The 16,312-nt window shown below is 39.0% G+C and overlaps 2 protein-coding genes across 5 annotated transcripts in view; one reads left to right on the top strand and one right to left on the bottom strand.

Moving 5' to 3' along the window:
- Ugp2 (UDP-glucose pyrophosphorylase 2) overlaps nucleotides 1-12,747 on the top strand; it is a 59,404-nt gene extending 46,657 nt beyond the window's left edge. For both annotated transcript variants that reach the window (XM_075944446.1, XM_075944445.1), the window contains exons 4-10: nucleotides 110-295; nucleotides 1,455-1,588; nucleotides 2,928-3,225; nucleotides 4,067-4,264; nucleotides 6,858-7,100; nucleotides 11,100-11,204; nucleotides 12,302-12,747. In XM_075944446.1, coding sequence (XP_075800561.1) covers nucleotides 110-295; nucleotides 1,455-1,588; nucleotides 2,928-3,225; nucleotides 4,067-4,264; nucleotides 6,858-7,100; nucleotides 11,100-11,204; nucleotides 12,302-12,409 — 1,272 coding nt within the window. In that variant the 3' untranslated portion in view covers nucleotides 12,410-12,747. The remainder of the gene's footprint in view (nucleotides 1-109; nucleotides 296-1,454; nucleotides 1,589-2,927; nucleotides 3,226-4,066; nucleotides 4,265-6,857; nucleotides 7,101-11,099; nucleotides 11,205-12,301) is intronic.
- A 533-nt stretch (nucleotides 12,748-13,280) lies between these two features.
- Nucleotides 13,281-16,312, bottom strand: part of Vps54 (VPS54 subunit of GARP complex) — an 84,037-nt gene continuing 81,005 nt past the window's right edge. For all 3 annotated transcript variants that reach the window (XM_075944442.1, XM_075944443.1, XM_075944441.1), the window contains one exon: nucleotides 13,281-14,598. In XM_075944442.1, the coding sequence (XP_075800557.1) occupies nucleotides 14,493-14,598 (106 nt within the window). In that variant the 3' untranslated portion in view covers nucleotides 13,281-14,492. The remainder of the gene's footprint in view (nucleotides 14,599-16,312) is intronic.

Here is a 16,312-nt window from a genome sequence, read left to right as displayed (position 1 = left end):
CATTGAGAGAACAAAACTTTAAGGAACCATGGAAATAATCTTGGTTGATTGTCTTTACTGTCTCATAAAGCTGCTCAAATGACATCTCTAATTTTATATTTTCTTTCAGATTCAACCCTATGAAAAGATAAAGGCCAGAGGCTTGCCTGATAATATATCTTCTGTGTTGAACAAACTGGTGGTGGTGAAACTCAATGGTGGTTTGGGAACCAGCATGGGCTGCAAAGGCCCTAAAAGTCTGATTGGTGTAAGAAATGAGAATACCTTTTTGGATCTTACTGTTCAGCAAATTGAAGTAAGTAGTACTTGGCCGTTCTCATACTAAAGTAGGTTTAGTGTTTCCATTAACATAAGTGCTCTATTAGTAAATGTGGGTGTGAGGTTGAGCTAGTCAAAGGGGGTGCTATTTTGTCTCTATTAGTGTGTGGGTGTGTGTGTGTAAGGACATATCCTTAAGACGTAAAAGCTTGATGTTAAATAGCATTTGTGGTTGCTGAAGGCTCTGGTTCTCTTCAGATTCTCTTCAATGTGCCCTCTACTACTTTTTCCTTCATGACACTAGAGTTTTCTGGCTTGATCCCTCTTGGGAAGCTGGGGAGGATGTCACACATCTGGTTGGATGTAGCAGATGCAGTACTAATCTTGGCTTCCTTCTTTGACAAAGTTATTAATTGCGAACTTGATGGGCCATAGATTTTATCTTTTTCATCTCTGTTTCCCTTCTGTAGTTTGGTCCTAGCAACTACAGTCATAACACTAGCAGCAGCAGCAGCTAAGGTGACGTTTGTCCAGTATTTACTACACACCAGATATTCTAAGCACCTTCTCCAAAATGACTCCTTTTGTCCTCTCAACAACTCACAAGTACTGTTACTCCCATTTTCTAGATAAGGTTGGGCTCTAAGTACAAGGCTTACAAGATAGTATGATGTGTAAAAATCTGTGCTGCCTCTTAGCTCTTGAGAGACAGAAGATTTCAGCTGAGGTGTGATTGATGAGTTTGAAATTCATCTGAGAATAGGAAATCATGACTTTGTTGCAATTGTGTTCTCGTCCCCACAGTGCTCGGATACAGAGCAAATGCTTAGTTAGCACCTGTCTGACTTCAGGCCGTAGTACTGTTGACGTGCACACAGCTCCAGTGGGGACTGTCCCAGGCCACCAAATCTGGGCCTCAGCTGAGTTAGCCATGAAATGCAGATAGTAGCTTCTATTTTAGAGGGCCATGATTTATTGAATGAGCACATGATGAATTGCTTACCCATATGGCTTACACCAGATGGTCACTTTTGTAAAGTGTGTGTGTGTGTGTGTGTGTGTGTGTGTGTGTGTATCCAGAGAGATCTATCAGTCAAGCTTTAAACATTTTGTGATTAGCCGTTGAAGAGTCAACTTTAGATTGCAAGTCAAAGAACATGAGTTTGGATGATCTGATTGTCACTCTGCTCTTACAGCACTTGAACAAAACCTACAATACAGACGTCCCTCTTGTTTTAATGAACTCTTTTAACACGGATGAAGACACAAAAAAAATACTTCAGAAGTACAATCATTGCCGCGTGAAAATCTACACCTTCAATCAAAGCAGGTACAAGAAATAAAAATAGCTAGATATTGGAATTGTGACCCCTGGGAATTCTCTTCATTGTTGCAGCACAGTAGCCTTATAGCAGCAAAGGTCAATTCTTGCAAGAACTTTATAACTTTAAAATTATATAGAGGTTGGGCCTGGTGGTGGTGGTACACACCTTTAATCCCAGCACTTGGGAGGCAGAGGCAGGTGGATCTCAAGGCCAGCCTGGTCTACAAGAGCTAGTTCCAGGACAGACTCCAAAGCTACAGAGAAACCCTGTCTCAAAAAAAAAAAAAAAAACATTAAAAAATTTATATAGAGGTTGATAAATATGTAATGGTTTTAAACTTTGGCTCTGTCGTTTCCAGTTTCTCAGGGGATCTGCTTGAGATCTTATCCTATGTCCCAGATCTTTAAAGGCAGTCTAGAAAGTCTCCAGTCAGTGGGTGAATTCCTGAAGCCATGACACTGAACACCTTGCCTGTGGCAGGGGTTTCTTTATCTAAGTAGATAAAGGTTACGAGAACACATCCACTCAGGGAGTAGAGTGAGGAGAAGGAGGCGAGGTGACTGGGGACAGGCCTTCTGTTAGAGGTGGACAGCAGGCTGCAGGAGCTTCTGGAAACAGTGTCTAAAGTTGGACCATTTTAAAATCTGTTTTCACATCACTTTTCTTTTCCCATCCTAATGTGTTTGTTTCCTGTTTTCTAGTAGTCTGTCCACACGCTCTTCCTGCTTTCCTTTACTGGTTGCCGACTCTTAGCCTTGTGCTGACACCTGGGTGCTAAAGGAGGGAAAGCCACCCTGGGTGCATGTGTTTAAGACTGACTGGGCAGATGGTCTCAGATTTTCAGGCACAAGAACCAGTGAAGTTTAAAAACATTTACTTACTGAGTCCATCTTCTTTGAGAATTGTAAAAACGATCTTAAAAATATGAAGGGCCTTTTTCTCTGTATGGCTTTGGAAAACTTCCTTTGAATAACTATCTAGAAAATAGATTTTTAAAAAATAGTAATGACAGATTTTCCTAAAACGATTCACCTATAATTTACTATTGACAGTCTCTGAAATGGAGGGATGTTTTATTTAATATTTTAAAAGATTTTGTTTTATGTGTGCATATGTGTGTATATCTGTGTTGGTATATGCACATGAGTGCAGGTGCCCATTGAGGTCCCCTGAGACTGGATTTACAGGAACGTGTAAGCCGTTTGACATGGGTGCTGGCAGCTGAACCGTACATGTGCTTAACCATTGATCCATCTCTCCAGCCCTTATTTAATTTTAATGTATTGTTTTATTCGAAGGATTAGGTGTGCTACAATAAGTAATGTTCTCATTTTGTTTTTAAAGGTACCCGAGGATTAATAAGGAATCTTTACTTCCTGTAGCAAAGGATGTATCTTACTCAGGGGAAAGTACAGAAGCTTGGTATCCTCCAGGGCATGGAGATATCTATGCTAGTTTCTACAACTCTGGCTTGCTCGACACCTTTCTAGAAGAAGGCAAAGAGTATATTTTTGTGTCTAACATAGATAACCTGGGTGCCACAGTGGATCTTTATATTCTCAATCATCTAATGAACCCACCCAATGGGAAGCGCTGTGAATTTGTCATGGAAGTCACAAATAAAACACGAGCAGACGTAAAGGTAAATACTGAAGAATCAATTTGGAGATTCATGTTTTTACAGTTGATAAATTACATAGATAAAATACCTTTTCTTATTGATAAGTTTCTGTTTTATGAACTACGTATTTGTTATTTACTTAACATCATTTTAAGAGAGTGTGATGTTATTCTGTGGGGTACCTTAAGTTCTAAAAAAATAATGTGTATGAACCCAGAATTAATAAGAGTGTAAACCTATGTCAATAATTTAAATTAAAAATAGTTTCATACATTTTTATGGAACGAATCTGAACTATGTGAAAACGCACAGCAAATTTCTCACGCCATTACTACTCTTCAAGTTTCATATTTTATTACGCTATCCTTTTCATGGAAATTTATTTCTATAAAATGTGGGTATGTATTTCATACTTTGTCACTGCGCTATCTTTGTAGTTGTGTAAGAATAATGAATGCAGTTGTTTAGTACAAAGTATAAACGAACGTGGCATATTTGGTGGTGATAAAATGGCTGTAGCTGATGCACACCACGTTGGCTACCCTGGATTCTGTACCTCCTCCTCCTCCCACACTGGGATGTCTCATGGCTGTAAGGACATTTCCAGCCTTGATCTACTTCTCATTCACTCGTCTGTCTCCCTTCTCCCCCCATCCTAGACCTTAGGAAGGGGAGGAGGACTCTGAGTACTCCCAGGGCTTTAATTATGGACAGGACAGTGAGTGTTTATGGTAAAGTAACAATCTGAATTATGAAGATTATATAGTCAGTGTCTTCTATGAAATTCTATAGAATTCATAATCAGTGTGGTATGGCTGATTGCAAGAGAATTGGAAGCACTCATGATTTTCTGCTTTTCTAGGGTGGGACACTCACTCAGTATGAAGGCAAACTGAGACTGGTGGAAATCGCTCAAGTACCAAAAGCACATGTTGATGAATTCAAGTCTGTGTCAAAGTTTAAAATATTTAACACAAACAACCTATGGATTTCTCTTGCAGCAGTTAAAAGACTGCAGGAACAGAATGCCATTGACATGGAAATTATTGTGAATCCAAAGGTAAGTAAAGGTCATGGTTTCTAGAGGCAGAGCCCTGCCAGCTCCCTCTGGCTTGGCTGTCCCATCAGTCAGACTGTTTTGTCTAGTCAGGTTCTCCAATTCTGCACTCACCCCAGTGATGGCTCCTGACCCCAAGCTGAAAGGATCTCCTGCAGTGTAACTGCTTCTTCTATACTCAGATGCCATCTCTCTGTAGGAATCTTCTACACACATGCTCTCTGTCTGTAGGAATCTTCTACACACATGCCATCTGTCTGTAGGAATCTTCTACACACTCCATCTGTCTGTAGGAATCTTCTACACACATGCTCTCTGTCTGTAGGAATCTTCTACACACACGCCATTTGTCTGTAGGAATCTTCTACACACACGCCATTTGTCTGTAGGAATCTTCTACACATGCCATCTCTCTGTAGGAATCTTATACATACACGCCGTCTGTCTGTAGGAAATTTCTACACACGCCATCTGTCTGTAGGAATCTTCTACACACATGCTCTCTGTCTGTAGGAATCTTCTACACACACGTCATCTGTCTGTAGGAATCTTCTACACACGCCATCTGTCTGTAGGAATCTTCTACACACGCCATCTGTCTGTAGGAATCTTCTACACACATGCTCTCTGTCTGTAGGAATCTTCTACACACGTCATCTGTCTGTAGGAATCTTCTACACATGCCATCTGTCTGTAGGAATCTTCTACACACATGCCATCTGTCTGTAGGAATCTTCTACACACGTCATCTGTCTGTAGGAATCTTCTACACACATGCTCTCTGTCTGTAGGAATCTTCTACACACGCCATCTGTCTGTAGGAATCTTCTACACACATGCTCTCTGTAGGAATCTTCTACACACGCCATCTGTCTGTAGGAATCTTCTACACACGCCATCTGTCTGTAGGAATCTTCTACACACGCCATCTGTCTGTAGGAATCTTCTACACACGCCATCTGTCTGTAGGAATCTTCTACACACATGCTCTCTGTCTGTAGGAATCTTCTACACACGCCATCTGTCTGTAGGAATCTTCTACACACGCCATCTGTCTGTAGGAATCTTCTACACACATGCTCTCTGTCTGTAGGAATCTTCTACACACGCCATCTGTCTGTAGGAATCTTCTACACACATGCTCTCTGTCTGTAGGAATCTTCTACACACGCCATCTGTCTGTAGGAATCTTCTACACACATGCTCTCTGTCTGTAGGAATCTTCTACACACGCCATCTGTCTGTAGGAATCTTCTACACACATGCTCTCTGTCTGTAGGAATCTTCTACACACGCCATCTGTCTGTAGGAATCTTCTACACACATGCTCTCTGTCTGTAGGAATCTTCTACACACGCCATCTGTCTGTAGGAATCTTCTACACACACGCCATCTGTCTGTAGGAATCTTCTACACACGCCATCTGTCTGTAGGAATCTTCTACACACATGCTCTCTGTCTGTAGGAATCTTCTACACACGCCATCTGTCTGTAGGAATCTTCTACACACATGCTCTCTGTCTGTAGGAATCTTCTACACACGCCATCTGTCTGTAGGAATCTTCTACACACATGCTCTCTGTCTGTAGGAATCTTCTACACACGCCATCTGTCTGTAGGAATCTTCTACACACATGCTCTCTGTCTGTAGGAATCTTCTACACACGCCATCTGTCTGTAGGAATCTTCTACACACGCCATCTGTCTGTAGGAATCTTCTACACACGCCATCTGTCTGTAGGAATCTTCTACACACGCCATCTGTCTGTAGGAATCTTCTATAATTATGTGCCGTCTGTAGGAATCAATCTTCTATGCTCCTATGCCATCTATCTCTAGGAATCTTGTATAAGTTTTCTCAACTTCTGGTTCTTTACTGAAAAATAGACATGTTGCTCACTCAAGTTAAGAAACTTAAAAAGATGAGCATCCAAACTGCCTAGGCTCCCACAAAGCCAGTACATGCAGTAGGATCAAAAAACCCACTGCGATTGTTCTTGAGATCTCAGTATTCCTCATTGTCCGCTATGTTCAGCAAGTCCGGGTTTATCCCATGCTTTTTCAGACCCAGGCCAGCTGGCCTTGGTGAGTTCCCAATAGAACATCCCCATTGGGCTTCCCACAGGTCATGGAACTCTGATTGCTCTTCGAGCAGATGAGGGAGGGGGACTTGATAGGGGAGAGGGAGGGAAATGGGAAGCGGTTGTGGGAAGGAGGCAGAAATCCTTAATAAATAAATAAATTTAAAAAAAATAAATAAACTCCAAATTAAAAAAAAGAAACTTAAAAAGAAAATCATATGTGGAGCATAATACAAATACTTGGCTAATTAATGTCTGTTCTCTGATTCTATGAAGCCACTTTCCAAGTACTAACATCACACATGGAACACAGCTGGGTGCATAAAACCTGTGTTCCCTGGGTGTGGTGGCATACACCCATAATTCTAGCAGTTGGGAATGGAGGTAGAGTTAGTTCAAGGTTGTCCTCAGTACATAGTGAGTTTGATATGTGAGATTCTGTCTAAAAACAAACAAGCCCCAAACTCTTTGTCTCCCACTCTTACCCAACCTTTTTCCTTCTTACTTTTTTATAGACTTTGGATGGAGGCCTGAATGTCATTCAGTTAGAAACTGCAGTTGGAGCTGCAATTAAAAGTTTTGAAAATTCTTTAGGTATTAATGTTCCAAGGAGTCGATTTCTGCCTGTGAAAACCACATCAGATCTCTTGCTTGTGATGTCAAACCTCTATAGCCTTAATGCAGGATCTTTAACCATGAGTGAAAAGCGGGAATTTCCTACAGTACCCTTGGTTAAATTAGGAAGTTCTTTCACCAAGGTAGGTAATTTGTAAAGATAACCAGAGAATTATTTTTACTACTGACCTTTTATATCCCTCCATCTTTGGTGTGATTTATAAGAATTGACTGTAGTCTTTGTAGTTGCTCTGGAGAGTAGGAAAAAATGCTTTAATGTGGGGACATGACTGCTGCTTTCATCAGTCAGAAAGGGTTAAATCTCATTTAATCAGTATGTATCGTGCTCCTACGGTCTCCTGGGCAGTTTCTGGATGTGGAGATTTAGCAGCAAACAAAGCAAACTAAAATCCCTATCTTCATAAAATTAGCATTCTATTGGGAGAAGCTCAGAAGTCAGTACATCAAATATTTAGTGTAGCAGGTGGTAGAAACTATAGAGAAATAAAGCAAGGGTGGAGCTGGAAATGTGTGGTGGAGTTGATGGCATCACAGAGAACCTCAGGAAGAAGCTGAGTGTGTTGTGGATTAGGGTAGAGAGCTTCACCTAGGCAGGGGTGATAACTAGACTTAGAAAACACCCTAATACCAGAGGGCAAGTTAGTGGCAAGCCTCAGGGAGCCTGCTATGACATCTAAGTTTAGTCTAGTCCTAGACATGGTTTAGTGCCATTTGGTCTGTAGTGCAGATGAAGAATTGAATAGTAAACTATGAGTATGTGCTTCCCGAAAGATGCAAAAGAAGTTTCAAGGTGGAAGGAATTAGGTGTCAAATGCTGTTGCTGATTCAAGCTAGATGAGAATTCACCATTAAACTTACCAGTGTAAAGTTTGGGAATCTAGTTGGAATGGATTTAAGGAAGGCTGGGAGAATTGGAGTTGGAAATTATTTTAAGAGTTGAAGCCTCAAAGAAAAACAGAAATTAGGGTAGTAGGCCAAAAAGGACATAAATTTTAAGGGGTTCTGTTTCATAAATATGAGAGAATTTACTTATATATTGTTGGAAATTAATATAGTCAGGAGGGGAATACAATTGAAGCAGACTCCTGGAACAAATTCTTAAATAGCCTAAGGAAAGCTCTAACAGTGGAGAAGTTGCCTTCATGTCTGAATAGAGTCTTTTCAGCACTAGAACAACGGTAGAGAAAAGACAAGAAGGCAGAATGGCATAGTAGGGCCAAAACCAGTCGGGCTTATTTTCTCAGCAAAATAGAAAGCAAACGCATATAGGATTGCTTATACTTTATGCTGTTTCTTGTCCTGAGCCCTGCTGCACCTGTGACTCCTACCCATCCTGTAAGGCCAACTGCAGTCTAGAATATTTCAAGCCTTGGTGGTCTCTCCTCTTTTTCTAAATCCTGACTGTGTGAACTGCTCATCTGGCTTAATATGATGGTTACTTATTTGTTTTCTCATTTGAAAACAAAACATCTGATCAACAGGATTATAAAATGCTTGAGTTTTTAGAAACATTACCCTATCTCTCTATTGGTCTCTTCTTCACAGGGGCTTGACTATAATGAGTGCAAACTAACAGGTTCTTCCCATAGAAGAACTTGGCCAGAACTTCAAGTTCTATATTGAATAGATGGAGAGTGGACAGCCTTGTCTTGTTCCTAATTTTAGTGGAATTGCTTTGAGTTTCTCTCCATTTAATTTGATGTTTACCATTGGTTTGTTGTAAATTGCTTTTATTATGTTTAGGAATGTTCTTTGTATTTTTGATCTTTCCAAGACCTTTATCATGAAAGGATGCTGGATTTTGTCACAGGCTTTTTTAGCATCTAATGAAATGGTCATGTGGCTTTTTTCTTTCCATATGTTTATATAGTGTATTACATTGACAGATTTTCATATGTTGAACCATCCCTGCATCTCTGGGATGAAGCCTACTTGGTCATGGTGGATGATTTTTCAGATGTGTTCATGTATTTGGTTTACCAGTATTTTATTGAGTATTTTCGCATCAGTGTTCATGAGGGACATTGGTCTGTAATTCTTTTTCTTAGTTACGTCTTTGTGTGATTTGGGTCTCAGGGTAGCTGTAGCGTCATAAAAAGAGTTTGGCAATGTTCCTTCTGTTTCTATTGTGTGAAACAATTTGAGGAATTAGCTCTTCTTTGAAGTTCTGGTAGAATTCTGCTCTGAAACCATCTGGCTTAGAACCTTTTTTTTTTTTTAAAAAAAAACTGATTGCTTCTGTTTCCTTAGGGTTTATAGGTCTATTTAAATTGCTTATCTGGCATTGATCTAATGTTGGTATGTGATACCTATCAAGAAAATTGTCCATTTTCCAATTTTGTGGGATACAGGTTTTTGAAGTATGACCTAATAATCCTCTGTATTTCCTGGGAGTCTGTTACATCCCCCCTTTCATTTCTGATTTTAATTTGGATATTTTCTCTGCCTTTTGGGTAGTTTGAATAAGGGTTTGTCTATCTTGCTGATTGCTTTTCAAAGATTCAACTCCTTGTTTCATCGATTCTTTGTGTTGTTGTTTCTGTTTTGTTGATTTTAGCCCCGAGTTTGATTATTTCCTGCCATCTACTCCTCCTGGGTGTTTGCTTCTTTTTTGTTCTAGAGCTTTCAGATGTGCTGTTAAGTTGCTAGTGTGTGATTTCTCCAAATTATTTTATGTAGAAATTTAGTGCTATGACCTTTCCTCTTAGCACTGATTTCTTAGTGTCTCATAAGTTTGAGTACGTTGTGCCTTCATTTTCATTGAATTCTAGGAAGTCTTTATTTTTTTTCCTTGACCCAGAGGTGATTCAGTTGAACATTGATCCGTTTCCACGGGTTTGTAGGCTTTTTGTAGTTTGTGGTATTGTTGAATTCTAACTAACCCCTGGTGATCTGTTAAGTTACAGGGCATTATTCCAATTTTTTGTATATGGTCAATTTTAGAGAAGGTTTCATGAGGTACTGAGAAGAAGGCATATTCTTGTGTTTGAGTGGAATGTTCTATAGGTGTTTGTTAAGTCCATTTGAGTCATGACATCTGTTAGTTTTTATATCTCTGTTAAGTTTTTGTCTGGCAGTCCTGTTCAGTGGTCAGAGTTAGGTGTTGAAGTCTCCCACTATTAGTGAATGGGGCTTAATGTGTGATTTAAGTTTTTGTTTCTTTTATAAATGTGGGTGCCCTTGTTTGGGGGCATAAATATTCAGAATTGAGACTTCTTCTTGATGCATTTTTCCTGTGATGAATATGAAATGTCCTCTTTTGTCTTTTTTGGTTAATTTAATTTGAAGTCTATTTTTATTCAATATTAGGATAGCTACACCAGCTTGCTTCTTAGGTCCATTTGATTGGAAAAATCTTTTCCCAACCCTTTTACTCTGAAGTAATGTCTGTCTTTGAAGTTGGTGTTTCCTGTGTGCAGCACGATGGATCCTGTTTTCGTATCCATTCTGTTATCCTGTGTCTTTTTATAGGTGAATTGAGTCCATTGATATTAATGACCAGTGATTGTTAATTCCTGTTATTTTTTGGTTTTGTTGATGATAGTGTGTTTCCCTTCTTTGGGTTTTGCTGGTATGAGATTATCTACTGCCTATTTTCAGCTAACTTCTGTAGGACTGGATTTGTGGACTGAGAATGGGACCAAGTATTCAAATACTAGAGCATATGGGGGACAATTCTCATGTCAAATACCACAGTAGAGTTGACTTTGAAAAGAAAATGAGGTGAAGTAGCGAGGAGGGAAAGCTGAGCTACTGTCTGGGATTCTTAAAGCTATGGATGGTTTGATTAAAAATACAAAGAAGTGCTCAGAAAGGATGAGAAAAAGAAAAGAAAAAATAAGGGAGAGTGTATGAGATGCAACTAAAGAGAGTTAAATAAAGACTGCATAAGTATAATTAAGATGGAGAAATGAAAACGGTAATTCTGAAATGTAACTGAGCAGTGTATGAACAGAAAGAAGCAAAACAACCATAAGGTATATATGTAAGAGCAGAGGTCAAAACTGGAAACATGAGAGAAAATCCTTATGGCGTATTGAAAGGTGAAGTCCTCGGATTCCTCTGGCTCCAGTGGTTTCATGTGCTGTTGTCTGAAACGCTTGTTATGCTTCTACTTGAAGGTTCAAGATTACCTAAGAAGGTTTGAAAGTATACCTGATATGCTGGAATTGGACCACCTCACTGTTTCAGGAGATGTAACATTTGGGAAAAATGTTTCATTAAAGGTTGGTATTATGAAAGTAATGTTTATTATGGCCTTATAAAATAGGTTTAACTTTCTAGTCCCAAATTTACCTTCATTAAGGAGTAATTCTTAGTGAGGACAGGTGATTATCATTGTATTTAGTACTACTGTATCCAGATACATAATCAGTTCAAATACAAGCATGATCAATACAGGAATTTTCTGGAATGTAACCCTCAACGAGAAAGGAAACATTAGATAGTAGTGAAGTGGGACAGTCTTCAGAATAGCCCCTATTAGCATTGTGATCACTTATAGTGACTCATCTATTCCTGTTGAGAAATATGAAGAGGGTAGATAATTAAAGCTCACAACTGAAGATATGCTTGCCTTTTCCTAAGTATATAATCTTATAAAGTTCCTGTATTGATATTTTAAGTGTTCTTTTGTGTTAGGGCCATTTGCTTCAACAAAGGTGTTAAAACAACATTATACATGAATAATACATGACCATAACTTCATGTATGCATACTACTTTAGATTAAGTCTCATTAAGATATAAGAAATGTTTCCAATAACTGTTCTTTAAAAATAAAAAAAAGGAAGGGGTAGGGGCCAAGGAGACAAACCTGTGAAGCCCATGTAAGAAGGCACAGCGGTGCAGGAGTTGTCGGCACCTGCACTGCAGAAGTAGATGTGTGGTTAGCCTTGCCTGCTGTCTCACCATGTTGCTCACAGCGAGGTGGGCGAGATCTCTCAAAAAGAGGTATGTGACACCCGAGGAACAACACTTGAGGGTGTCCCCTGGTCTCCACATTTGCAGGTGCAGTGATAAAGACACACGACAAAACCAACTCTGTAAAGATAACAGGTCGGCACCTTGTCTTCTTAAGACTGAATAATACCCTGTAAATGAGCCTGAGACAGGGCACTTCATGTCTGCGTCTCACTTGTGGTGCCACCTCTAACTAGGACTGTGATAGAAGGACACGTTATGTACTCCTTTCATGTCTAATCTTACATTTCCAGCAAGTACATTGTTAAAGGAGCTGAACATGAGCTTGATTTTAAGATAACCAGTTGAATGTTTTAGCTTCAGTTTTAAGTAAAATCTTCGTTTTTTTTTTCTTCACTTAGGGAACAGTTATCATTATTGCAAATCATGGTGACAGAATTGACATCCCCCCTGGAGCAGTGTTAGAGAACAAGATTGTATCTGGAAATCTTCGAATCTTGGACCACTGAAATAAGTGATGCCAGATATACTTTATACTAATTATGGCTAAAGAGTTTCTCACAATAAAATGTTCTCTACAATTCTCAAAGAAGCAGGTACTTTTACTGCGCTGTACTCTGCAGTGTTGATTTTTAAAGTAGAGTTTTCTGCAGTGTGCTTTTAGCCTAAGGAAAGCCTAGATGGAGCAATACTTTACTTCTCTGATGAAGAGCCTAGGTAGTTCATCTTAAAGTGCAATATTATTTAATCTTAGAACTGGGCCAGCTCGGCCAATCTCTAACAGAAGCTTGAGTGATGGTCACTTTGAATTGCCTTTGATTTTAAAAAATAAAATGATACAACAATCCACTTGTTTCCTGTGCTGTCTAGTGCTGACTTTGTGAAACCGCAGGAGACTGCAGTGTACTCTTGCTCCAGGGTGGTTTCTTAGAATGTTTGACTAGCTGGTTAGCTAGCCAATCCTGGTTGGTTGGTTGTTTTTCATTTCTAAGACTATTAAACACTGTTAATGACAACACAGAGACTAAACTTGAAAGTATTTCGTGTTCTTACCTGGTTTTAACACTAGTATGCCTGCCATGTTTTCCACATTTAAGGGAACAGGTTTTTCCCAGCTGAAGGGGCACAACAAGCAGAAGTAAAGCCTGTTTTTCACAGCCTCCTGTTCTAGAAATTAGTTCTCCTTCATTAAAGGTTCAGTTCTTTTACTTGCTTTCACTCAAAAATACTGATAACCTTTGAAATCAGGTCTGCTGGTAGTTCACACATGCCTTTCTCTAGTCAAGTCATGTTACAGTTCTTCCATACTTGTTTTGAAAAGGCTGTGTTTAAAGCATACTGTATTCAGCACCATTGAAAAAAGTTGCCTTTTAAGTCTGATGATTTTTTACATCTTTATTTTGACAATTTAAGAACCAATGACATACCTCTGTAATGATTTTAAAAAAAATCCTCTTGAGAAAACAAAACAAAACAAAAAACCCACAAAATAAGATTATTTCATTGTACATTATCAGCACAAGATTAGGCACTCTGACAGGGTGAGGCACAGGCACTTTCATTGTGGAGTGTTACCGGTTCTAAAAAAGCTTACTCACTGACCTTGTATTTCTGGCCCCGACATAGCAGCCTGTATTTTAAAAGTTCTGTTTATCCCTGGTCTTTTCTTATATACATATCAAAAGTAACTTAAAAGAATCCAAGAGGGCCATATTTCATGTTATCTAAATGTTAAGATGAGAATTTGTAAGTAGGCGTATTATATAAATTATGTATTCTGCTAGAAATAAAAAAGCAAAGAAAAAAAATATAACCAATCCCTAACCCTTCATAGGTACTTTATAAATACAGCTATTAAACCATAGCTTTGTGTATATCACTTCCGCAGAGTATTTAAGTTAGTAGTTGTGTAAGTAAATGCAAATATTCTTTATTCCTTATAATTAGTCTTCCATATATTTAGCGGTTTGAGGCTCTACTCAGTGACATACAGTGGTAGTGAAAGGTTAAATATGCAACACACAAAACCTGAAACTGACATTAGTCACTAAAACAAAAACTGAATTCCTAAATCCAAGCAATCAAAAGATGTTTATTTTTTATAAAGATCTGTAAAAAAATAATTTTTCAAACAGTTTTACTTTCATAGAGAAAACTTTCTACAGAGGTTGACTAAGATTTTAATATTTTCAATTGTACCATCATTAAATAAGGTGGGACACCATATAAATTTCATTGCACTGGAAGAAATGCAGAGCATTTTTAATATAAAGTATACAGAGCATTCTAGGCAACTACAGCTGTGTTACAGCTATGTGTTCTTTTGGATTTGGTCCAAAGAAACCTGAGTCTGTTTCCAGAGAGAATGAAAATGTTATAGACACCTGATCAATTACTCCTTACCAAAGGATGCACAAAAATAGCATCCTTGTAGATCCCACTGAATCCAGCTCCCAACACTGACCCTTCTTCCCGTCCCCCACCTCAGTTCACTTTGGGTTCCAGGTTCAGTTCCTAAAACACCAGGCATCCAGATTTTCTTCAGACACACGTCCTGTGGTCAGATGAACTACCCAGGTTTCTAGTCTGCCATCACCTCTTCTGTTCCCAGATCTCAGCCATGTTAAGATCCAGGTCTTTAAGGCCTTTTAAGGCTTGAAGATTTCCAGTGTAAAAAGCTACATCTGCTGTGACCAACCTGAAGAGTGGGAGAAAGGTATTTTTAAATGTAACACTTCTATTCAGATAATTAAAGGAGCAATATTCAGATGCTTAGCTGCTAGAATAGTTTTAAATTCAGAATTACTTGGGATAAAAATGTTGACACTTCTTAGCAGATTCCCACTATCTAAAGGGCCATTTAATACTGATTTGGTAATGTTTGGAAAAGGAATAAACCGGTGCCTTTTATAGTCAGTTTCGTGACAAATTCCACCTGATAAAATGAGGTTTATTTTTAAAAAGCATAAACTAAGAAAATAACAAGTGAAACTGAAATCGTTTCCGTTAGTTGTCATTAAAACGTGTGTGTGTGTGGCTACAATAGGAGAAGCTCAAAGCTCAGGTTTCCTGGCAGTGCCTAGAGACGAAATGAAAGCTGGGGTTCTTATGCAAGCACAAGTGAGAATCAAACTTGACACTGAGGGCTGAGGCTGGGCGGACGGCTCAACGGTAGAGTACTTGCTTAGCATGAATAGGCTGTGATTCCATCTCCCACAAAGCACACACAGTGTAACAATTGTATTACTAAAGACTCACTTTGGTGTGCAAACCTGTCAGACTCATACCGACCTCAAAACATTTCCTTTAGATCCTGAACTGAAAAGCAGGAGCTGCTTAGCCTGGGGACTCTTAGAAACTAAAGTGTAATTTGTTTTAGATGCTTTTTTGCTGATATTGTTTTGTTCATATTCTTTTTTTCAATTCAGGTATGTTTCAGGGTTCAGATAAGTTTGTAAAAGGATTGTTACAGCATTAACACACAGAGGCACAGAAAACAAGATTGTGTATGCACTGGGGGCAGTGGGTGATAGGGATTGAACTCTAGGCCTTACTAGGCAATCGCTCTCACTGAGTTACTCCCCAACCCAAATGGAAGATTTGAAATTGTAAAAAGAACTAATCTTAAAAGGAACATCAGCTGAGCAAGGATTTTTCTCTCCACCCACAAAGTGCCTCAGAGGAACACCTAAGAACCTTTATGCAATTTTTTTGTAGTGCAGTATGGGTGATGTGTATAATTTAATTCTTTTAGGAGAAACTCTATTAATGGGCAAATAAAATATCATTATGATTGACTTCAAGTCTTTAGTAGCTTACCAATGTAGAATGGAACCAGTATGTATGAACTACTTAGCTAACAGTCACATGTGGCTTAGGTACAGTCGCTGACAGCAGCTTGGTCTTCTGCTGGCACACAACAGATGCTGGTGAGATGCGAGAAACTCCTACCCTCTAAAAAAACCAGGTTCTTCCCTCCCTAGCTGGCCCTCCAAGTAGCCAACAAGGGAATAACACTTTATAGATCATTCTGGGCTGGGAATGTTTACATTAGGAATCTTTTCTATCCAGCCTTTAATCTTGAATGGTGTCTCTAAACGATTCACAATCCAGATTTGGAAGAAAAGGTCATAATTTCCTCATCTATATAATGCTTGACCAGTCAATTTGTAAATGGCTTCACAGCAAGAAAATGGATCATGAACATTTAGTTATCAGCTAGGTGTTTCTGTGATTTCATTTAGAACATCCAACTTTCCAGTCACACCTGGAGATAAGTACTACATTAACTTGATATGAGGGGAATTAGGACCCAGTGTGACTAAGCAGAGGTCTAAGCTTTTCAGCTGTTGTCTAGCTGCATGAATGAGTAGAATTACAAGGAACAGCAGGAAGGTGAACAAATACTTTGT

This window comes from Microtus pennsylvanicus, chromosome 12 (genome assembly GCF_037038515.1).
Source record: "Microtus pennsylvanicus isolate mMicPen1 chromosome 12, mMicPen1.hap1, whole genome shotgun sequence".
Classification (NCBI taxonomy): Eukaryota; Metazoa; Chordata; class Mammalia; order Rodentia; family Cricetidae; genus Microtus; species Microtus pennsylvanicus.
This window is presented reverse-complemented; position numbering and strand designations above follow the sequence as displayed.